At 42.7% G+C, this 9,659-nt stretch overlaps 1 protein-coding gene across 2 annotated transcripts; it reads left to right on the plus strand.

Moving 5' to 3' along the window:
• The first annotated feature begins 1,260 nt into the window (after positions 1-1,260).
• rpp14 (ribonuclease P/MRP 14 subunit) lies at positions 1,261-9,441 on the plus strand. 2 transcript variants are annotated; one of them, XM_059944220.1, is made up of 5 exons: positions 1,261-1,444; positions 1,563-1,647; positions 5,499-5,575; positions 7,330-7,408; positions 8,736-8,934. In XM_059944220.1, the coding sequence occupies exons 1-5, from the start codon at positions 1,353-1,355 to the stop codon at positions 8,790-8,792; spliced, it is 390 nt and encodes a 129-aa protein (XP_059800203.1). In that variant the 5' UTR covers positions 1,261-1,352; the 3' UTR covers positions 8,793-8,934. The 2 variants fall into 2 exon arrangements, with proteins under 2 accessions (XP_059800203.1, XP_059800202.1); XM_059944219.1 differs by lacking the exon at positions 1,563-1,647 and having other exon boundaries at positions 1,301-1,507; positions 8,736-9,441.
• Positions 9,442-9,659: the final 218 nt, after the last annotated feature.

The raw sequence follows: 9,659 nt of genomic DNA on the forward strand, positions 1-9,659 counted from the left end.
CTTAGTTTAGAGGAGCAACACCTTATATTCCGTCTGGATAGCCTCCAACCTGATGGCATGAACATCGATTTCTCGAAGTTCCAGTAATACCTCCACATCCCCCCCACCCCCTTCAACATTTTCCATCCCCTTTCCCTCTCTATGTTATCTCCTCCCCATCCATTACCTTCCTCTGGCACTCCTCCCCCCTTCCCCTTTCTTCTTTCTTCCATGGCCTTTTGTTCTTTCGCCAATCAACTTCCTAGCTCTTTGCTTCATCCCACCTCCTCCAAGTCTCACTTATTGCCTGGCATTTCTTGCTCCCCCTCTCTCCACCTACGAACTCTTGACTCCTCATCTTTTTTTCTCCGGTCCTGCTGAAGGGTTTTGGCCCTAAATGTCTGGCCTGCTAAGTTCCTCCAGTATTTTGTGTGTGTTGCTCATGGTACTTTACTGGGCAAAAAGGACTTTGCAGCAGTAATTCATAACTTCAAAAAGGGGTTAAAACACCCAGTTGTCTTAAAACCTTCCTGGACCAGATGTTACTTGAAGTCCATATGGTAGCTACGGCCACCCTGCATTAAATCATGCACGGACATCTTCTAATTCTCAGAATGCTGGTGTGGGCCCAGGTCTCCATCAGCCCTGAGGTACTACATAATAGACACCAGAGTCTGCAGATGCTAAAATTTGAAATCTGGAGCAATAAACAATATGGTTGGGGCCAGGGCTTAGCAGGTCATGTATCATCGATAGAGGGAAATTGCCAAACGAAAGGTCTAGACTCGAAATGCCGACTGTCATTCTCCCTTTTCAGACACTGCCTGACCCACTGAGTTGCTCCAGGCCAGCACTGTGTTGGATGAGCTATATCAGCAGTGTGGTTTTCCCCATCTCCTATATAAGACCATAAGATATAGGAGCAGAAATAGACCATTTGGCCTATCGAGTCTGCTCCACCATTTCATCATGGCTGACCAAATTTTCCTCTCAGCCCCAATTCCTGCGTTCTCCCCATATCCCTTCAATACCAATCAAGAATCTAACAATCTCTGCCTCAAATGCACAGTCCAAAGACGCACTGCATGTTTGTGCCCTGTTGACCCCCTGCCACCAGAAATCAGCTGAGAGCCACAAGAGATTCTGCAGATGCTGGGAGAACTCAGCGGGTCAGAAAGCTTCCCGTGGGACCGCCGGTCTGACACGCTCCCTGCATTGACATGGCGCCCGGTCTGAACGAGCGGACGCCCCATTCGCGAATGGCGATTGGCTGGCTGGGGCGCAGGAAGTGACGTGAGGGGTCGGTCGGGAAGGGGCCCTAGTGCCGTGCTGAGGCCTGTGGCTGGTGCCGGTTTTCGTCGCCTGGCGGTGGGATGATCGGCGCGGGCGAGCAGCGGGCGGGCGCGGTGTACGAGAGGCGCGTTTACAAGAATGCCTCTGACTACCAGTACATGAAGGTCCGCCTGTGAGTGATAGAGGGCGAACTGAGGTGGTTCCGCTGCGCACAAAGCAAGCTCGTGGTCTTCTGGTGTGCCCCTCAACTCACTCTGTTTCTCTTTTTCTCTCAATGAAACAATAAATAGGGAATTCGAAGCCCCGGGGTTCAGGCTGAATGATGTCTCCTTTAAACAGATGATCGTCTCAGCCCTCAGGGGTTTGCACGGAGAGGTACCTCTACTGTAACGCGAGTTTACTACATACACAAATAGTGGCATGTTAAACTAGGAGTAAAATTATTCACCCTTCTCTATCGAATTTAATGTAGACAGTTTGTAATTATCTCAAGAATTTGAAGTATATACATTTTCAAATGTTCTTTGACGTTGGTTTTATATCTTCCAGTTGTCTGTACATTAAACACGAGGAAATCTGCAGGTGCTGGAAATTCAAACAACACACACAAAATGCTGGTGGAACACAGCAGGCCAGGCAGCATCTATAAGGAGAAGCACTGTCGACATTTCGGGCCAAGACCCTTCGTCAGGAGGGTTTCGTTCCTGATGAAGGGTTTCGGCCCAAAACGTCGTCACTACATCCTCCCATAGATGCTGTCTGGCCTGCTGAGTTCTGCCAGCATTTTGTGTTTTTACAAAACTACACTAGACTGTGTGAAACAACTCAAGGCAAATTTCAATACGTATAATAATAAATTATTTAGATGTCATTCTAGACTCTGGGTATTGAGGAGTCTGATGGCCTGGGGGAAGAAACTTGCACAGTCTGGTCGTGAGAGCCCGAATGCTTCGGTACCTTTTGCCAGGTGGCAGGTGGGAGAAGAATTTGTGTGAGGGGTGTGTGGGGTCCTTCACAATGTTGTTAGCTTTGTGGATGCAGCGTGTGGTGTAAATGTCCATAATGGCAGGAAGAGAGACCCCGATGATCTTCCCAGTTGACCTCACTATCTGCTGCAGGGTCTTGCGATCTGAGATGGTGCAATTCTCGAACCAGGCAGCGATGCAGCTGTTCAGGCTGCTCTCAATACAACCTCTAGAATGTGATAAAGATGGGGGGGTGGGAGATGGACTTTTCTCAACCTTCGCAGAAAGTAGAGATGCTGCTGGACTTTCTTTGCTATGGAGCTGGTGTTGAGGGACCAGGTGAGATTCTCCACTAGGTGAACACCAGGAAATTTGATGCTTTTAACAATCTCAATGGAGGAGCCGTCATTGTTCAGTAGAGAGTGGTCATTCTGTGCTCTCCTGAAGTCAACAACCATCTCTTTTGTTCACATTCAGAGACAGGTTGTTGGCTCTGCACCAGTCAGTTAGCTGCTGCACCTTCATTCTGTATGCTGACTCATCGTTCTTGCTGATGAGACCCACCATGGTCGTGTCATCGGCGAACTTGATGATGTGATTCAAGCTGTGTATTGTTGCACTAGTCATGGGTCAGCAGAGTGAACAGCAGTGGACTGAGCACACAGTGGGGGGCCCCCGTGCTCAGTGTGATGGTGTTGGAGATGCTGCCTCCAATCCGGACTGACTGAGGTCTCCCAGTCAGAGGAAGTCCAGGATCCAGGTGGAGGATGGTGGCAATGGCGTTATCTATTGAGCAGTTGGGACAATACGTGAACTGCAGGGGCTCCAGTGAGGTGGGTAGCAGGGTCTTGATGTGCCTCATGATGAGCCTCTTGAAACACTTCATGATGATGGATATAAGTGCAACAGGACGGTAGTCATTCAGGCAGGACACTGAAGACTTCTTCGGCATAGAGATGATGGTGGCAGCATTGAAGCACGTTGGAATGACGGCATTGCTCAGGGAGACGTTGAAGATGTCAGTGAGAACATCTGCCAGCTGGTCTGCACACCCTCTGAGCACTCTGCCAGGAATATTATCTGGACCAGCAGCCTTCCTTGGGTTGACCCTGAATAGAGTTTTCCTCACATTGGCCATGGTGAGTCACAGCACCTGGTCATTGGGAGGAGGAGTGGTCTTCTTCGCCACCACGTCAGTTTCCACCTCAAAATGAGCATAGAAGTTGTTCAACACATCTGGGAAGGAGGCATCACCAGCACAGGCAGGTGGTGATGTCCTGAATGCCCTTCCACATGTGCCGCGTGTTGCCGCTGTCCTGAAAGTGGCTGTGGATTCGCTGGGCATGTGCATGCTTTGCCTCTGATGCCCGGGACAGTTTGGCCCTCGCTATTGTTAGGGCTGTCTTGTCACCTGCTCTGAAGGCAGAGTCATGGGTCCTCAGCAGCACACGCACCTCCGCAGTCATCCATAGCTCCTGGTTAGAGCATGTAGTGATGGTCTTGGACACAATGATGTCATGAATGCACTTGCTCTAGGTATCACCTAACTTAGCTATTCTTGCAGAAGAGACTTTTATGAGTCCAAACATGAGGAAATCTGCAGATGCTGAAAATCCAAAGCAGCACACACAAAACGCCAGAGGAACTCACCAGGTCAAACAGCATCTATGGAAAAGAATGACTTTTTGGGCAGAGGCACTTCTTCAGGGCTGAGAGAGAGGAGGTGCCTGTAGGGAGGGGAAAAAAATTCACTGGAAGGTAATAGATGAAGCCAGATGGATGGGTCCCTTTCTCCTATTGTCCACTCTCCTGTCCTATCAGATTTGTCCTTCTCTAGCCCTTGACCTTTCCCACCCACCTGGCTTCTCTTATCACCTTCAGGCCAGCCTTTTTCCTCTCCACCCCCCCCCCCCAACCCCGCCATTTAATTCACACATCTCCCCCCTTCCCTCTTAGTCCTGAAGAAGGCTCTTGTTCTAAAAAGTCGACTGTTTGCTCTTTTCTATAGATGCTGCCTAACCCGCTGAGTTCCTACGACATTTTGTATTTTTATAAGCTGCTGTGTTCAGTGGGGGGGGGGGGGTGGAATTATGTAGTAATGAAGCTTTGATCTTCAGATGGTCTCTTGTATTACTTGTTTTTCCTAAATGGCTCCCTACTGCTTTCTCCACAAATTTATTAGCAAAGTACATGTATGTAACCATATACAACTTTGAGGTGTGTTTTCTTGTTGACATAAACAGTAATTCCAAGAAGCACAACAGAATCGATGAAAAGCTGTATCCAGTAGGATGGACAAACAACCAGTGTGCAAAAGACAACAATCTGTGCAAATACAAAAGGGAAAAATAATAATAATAAAATAATAAATATTGAGAACACGAGGTGATGAGTCACTTGGAAGTGAGTTCATAGGATGTGTGAACATTTCAATGATGGGGCAAGTGAAGTTATCTCTAGTTCAAGAGCCTGCTAGTTGAGGGGTAATAACTGTTCCTAAAACTGGTGCTGTGGGTCCTGAGGCTCCTGTACCACCTTCCTGATGGCAAAAGCAAGAAGAGAGCATGGTCTGGATGGTGGGGGTGCTTGATGATGGATGCTGCAACAGCGCTTCATGTAGATGTGCTCAATAGTGGGAGGCAGGGAGGGGCTTTACCCATGATGGACTGGGCTGTGTCCACTACTTCTTGTAGGATTTTCCATTCAAGGGCCTTGGTATTTCCTTAGAAAGGGAAATTTTTTTATTTTTCACCCTAGACACAGCTTATGTTATATGTTTTCCTGTGTGCAAACTGTTTATTCATTTTATTCCACTGTTCAATGATAGTACAAATGAAATATTTCATTGTAAGTGAGGAGAGTCTTAAGACCACCCCCAAGACTGGGACAAATTCTAGTTCATTGCTTCAGTCTGAAACATCAGCGTTAATTGTGATAATTGAACTGAAGATTAACTAGTCTTTTAAGCAATTATGTGTATAAAATGCATTGCACAATTCAAAGAAAAGTAACAGATTATTACTATCCTGGCCTGTACTTATCAACATTAGCATCATCCAATGTAGCACGGTTAAAACTGGAATTGTATTTATAATTTCATGTTCCGTCTCTGCTTTATCACCCATGTGATTATTGCAATTTTTTCACTCTCTTGGGGGAAGTAGTCATTGTTAGTCATTTTTTCTATTTGAAAAATACACTTGAATGTAAAATAGAGGTTCATATCTGTCGTTTAATGTTGTAAAAATGTAAATTTTGCAGATTGGTGCTGCCGTGCCTATTGATGTTCTGAAATTTGAAGAGCAATCATTAACAGCGATACTAAGGGTAAGAGGAAGGTGAGTATGAACATTAATGTACAAAGACATTTGCTGATTTGAATGTGGTAACAACAGTAGCACTTTTTTAAAATATAGAAATAATCACTGTGTATTTTATAAGGCTATGTTAGAAGTAGGAAATGACTGAAACAGAACTGATTTTGATTGTGTCAGTAAATGGAATACACTTTGTCTGTAATCATGCCCAGCAGAATGGCACTTTACTCTGGAGAGAAATTTTAACTAATTGTTTTTTTTCTGTCTTATTCCCTTTGCAGCTAGAGTTGATTTTGCAAATTCTCTTCCTTATCAAATTACTAACTAGTTCTCTCTCCTTTTGGCTCATCTTCCCTCAGAAAAACTACTTGACATTTCTGCCTTTTTCAAACAGCCAACATTCCTTTCTTTCAAGAGTTTTTGAGCTTAATGTTGTCTCTAATCTTTGCTCATCTTTCCTACAACTATGTTTTTGAGTCTCTGTGAATTTTTTTTTCTCACCAGTATATTAACATTGGTACATTTGACTCACTTAACCTTTCTTCAACTGTTGTCATGCTTGATTACAACTCCTATCACTCATGTCCTTCCTACACGATCCATCCTGGTAGAATGGTATTCCATTCCAGGCTATTTGATCCTTCCCATGTCATTGATAGCAGTGGATTTATTTTCCTGGCCTTGTACCTTCACCCTCTCTCTCAATCTCCATGCTCTTGTATATCCCTATTTCGTTGTCAAAGATTAAGTGTTAAATGAATAGTGTTAAATGTTTATCTGCAATAAACTCCATCCCAATCACTGCAATCAAAATGTTGGCTCTTACAAAGCCTGGCTATCTGCTTTCTATCCCACACCTAGGTCTAATCATAGACTAACAATATCACTGAAAACCTATCCTGTCGAAGTGGCTTTTAAATGTCATCATCATGGTCACCTCAACTACTTTCTCTAGCAGCTCATTTCATGCAAACACCATTCTCTGTGTGGGTCCCTTTTAAGTCTCCTCTCACCTGTGCTCTCTTAGTTTTTAGTTATCTTTCCCTGGGGAAAAAGACTGAATGCATTCACTCTATCTGCCCTCATGATTTTATACGACTCTGTGTAAGGTAGCATAAAGTCCCAGCCTGTGCTGCCTCTCACTTATAATTCAGGTCATCGAGTCCAGAGTCCTGCCCTGACAGATGAAGGTCAGTATGGCAGACAGCCTTTTCATTATTCCTTCTACCTGTGACACCTGTACAGTCCTGCCCTCTTCCAGTCATGTTTCTGTTATGGCAATAGAATCCTAGTTCTCAAAGTTGCACCTTCCCATGCCTTTATTAACTTAATGACTGAATGACCAAACACCAAGTTTAAATTACTAGCCTATTGTAAAAATTCACACGTGGCTACTCTAATCAATAGCCCTGCATCTCTTTCTTCTACTAAGATGAAAACTGATAATTCTAGAACCACGATTGGGCAGCAACCATGGAAAAGGAAACAGAAGTTAACATTTCAGATTGATCTGCAATTTTTATTTTGGCTGTTTCTCTGAGTCCTGGCTTCATTCAGGTATTGATAGCCATCTCTTTGCTAAGCTCTTCTGTTTCATTGATTTGCTCCTTTTCTTTAAAACATTAACTTTATCAATTGTTTTGTTAATTTCTCCAGATCGCTCCCTTTTCTTTCCATTTATGTACCATGAAGTGGCAATTTTCATAGATGCTGTGTAAAATAGTTGTTGCTGTTTGAACTGCTGTAATATATGACAAGGCTATCTTTGTTTCCAGTGACCTTGTGAAGCTCTGGAGTGCATTGACCCTGGTGGCATCCTATAAAGATGCGAAGTGTGCTTTCAGAGTTATACAGGTACCACATGTTTACTGTACATGACTAAAATTTAAGCTGTTTACTCAATAGACAAAATATATGACTAGAGTTATCTAGTTTTAATCAAACTATTTAGCTGAACAGAGTCTGCAGTGGGATTTGTTTACAATGTAAAATCAAAGTGCTGCTTTCCCTTACATGTATCATCCAGAATTACTTGTAGTTATTTCTCTTTTCAAAGACTTTGTTGGAAGGTAACAAAAATACTTTAGAAACATAAACACTGAAATATATCTGTGCTCCTTGCAGTGAATGTCATTGTTCTAAATCACTGGGGATGGAGCATGCTAAATCAAGCCCATGGTTTCCACTTGATACCAATAATCTAGTCACATTTAAAAGCTGCAGACATGAAACTCCCATTGCACTACCATTGTCACTGTAGTCCTTCTGTGGAGTTATTAATTAAAACCATAAGAATATGTTAAAATAAAAATCCTGATCTCAGTCTTTAAATGAAAGTCATTATGTGTGCCCTTGCTAGACGGACCAGCTTGGGTGAATGTAAAGCTCCAATGACCCCATCCAATTGTACCCATCCCCTTGTCTTAGATGTGTGTGCGATGTGCAAGCGCGCAAATCTGGAATGCATTGTCATATGTTCAACAGCTAAATGCCAGCTTTCTAAAAACCAGCCAGCTTGCTACAGTATCAGTGCATTTCAGCCCTTTAACTGCTTTCCAGTCTACCTGTGCTGCCTGGCCTGAGTATGTATTTTATATCATTATCCTTTCTAATTAATTTTTAATATTGCTTCTGGCTGTGCTTCCTTTTCATTTGTTACTTTTCCCTTATTTGATGTGTCATTAATTTTAAAAGTTTAATAGAAATTTCTACCCTAATTTTTCTCTTTTCTCTGATGCTTGGCATTGCTTGCTTTACATCCAATGTGCTCCCTGTTGCACCGGTTTGCTCCTCTGTGATTCTGACTTTCTAAATAGATCCTGTTTTTCATGAATTGGGAATGTTATCCTAAACGGATTGTTGTTTGACAGGCTGGTTTAATTGTTCAGCTAAGCCAGTAATTGCTTTCAGCAATTAACTGAAGTCAGGTGAAAGCAAAACATTCATGAATTCACTATAAGTATGCAGTGCATCAGATTGGAAAGATAAATGAAATATATCTGTCAGATAGATGCATTGATATGAGTCTTAATGTTTACTTTTTTCTTCCTGTAATTCACATAAAAAAGCTAAAATGTTGCTGTCCTTTAAAGCATGTGAGCTAATGATATAATCTTTCAGTTTTTAAATTGCAAATACTCATTGAGTTTATGACAATTGCATTTTTATTTCTTCTGTCTAGGTCTCTCCATTTCTTCTTGCACTATCGGGCAACAGCAGAGAATTTCTGTTGATCTGAGATACTGACTTTATCTAGACTGGGATATAATATTTTTGGAAGGATGTCCTTCCGTGGTCCAAGCATGATGCTTGGTGTATTTCAGAGAACATTAAAAATGAATCAGTGGCGCGCAGGTGGCATTGTGGTGCAACATGATACTTTTCTTAGGTCTGTGCACGTTCAAGCTGGAGAGAGAGCTGAACTTACCAGAGTTTTTACACAGGGTGACGTGCTTACCTTTGCAGAGTTAACAGGTGATACTAACCCGCTTCACCTTAGTGAGGATTATGCTAAAGCTCATCGATTTGAAAAGCCAGTTGTGCATGGTATATTAGTATGTGGGTTAGTATCCGCTGTTCTGGGAACCAAAATACCTGGATGTGTTCTTCTGTCACAAGAACTCCGTTTCCTCTCACCTTTGTATGCAGGTGAACAAGTCTCTGCAATTCTAGATATAACTAAAATCAAGAGATCCATTGCTTGGATTACTGTTTCATGCATTGTCAATGAAAATAAGAAGGTTATTTTGAAAGGTGAAGTCAAAGTAATGCTGCCAGAAAGTAAAGGTCAAAATGTATAACTATCCTGAAATCATGAAGTAATTTGTGAAATATTTTTAAGATTGTATATTCTGTTCAAGCTATTAAAATTGTGATTTGAAAATGGATACTGTATGATGTGAGATGTCAGAATTATAATGACTTACTTATGATTGTCATAGACAGTACAGCAGAGTAAGACATAAGGTTGTGTTGACCTATTAACCTACTTTAAAATCAATAACCCTTCCCTCCCACAAGCCTACCATTTTTCTTTCATCCATGTGCCTTTCTAAGAGTAAGAGTCTCTTAAATGTCCCTAAATCTACTTCTACCACCATCCCCA

This window comes from Hypanus sabinus, chromosome 19, assembly GCF_030144855.1.
Source record: "Hypanus sabinus isolate sHypSab1 chromosome 19, sHypSab1.hap1, whole genome shotgun sequence".
NCBI classification, from domain to species: Eukaryota; Metazoa; Chordata; class Chondrichthyes; order Myliobatiformes; family Dasyatidae; genus Hypanus; species Hypanus sabinus.

Excerpts from the sequence above, each read along its gene's own strand:
- rpp14 (XM_059944219.1), top strand. The coding sequence starts at position 8,836 with ATGTCCTTCCGTGGTCCAAGCATGATGCTTGGTGTATTTCAGAGAACA.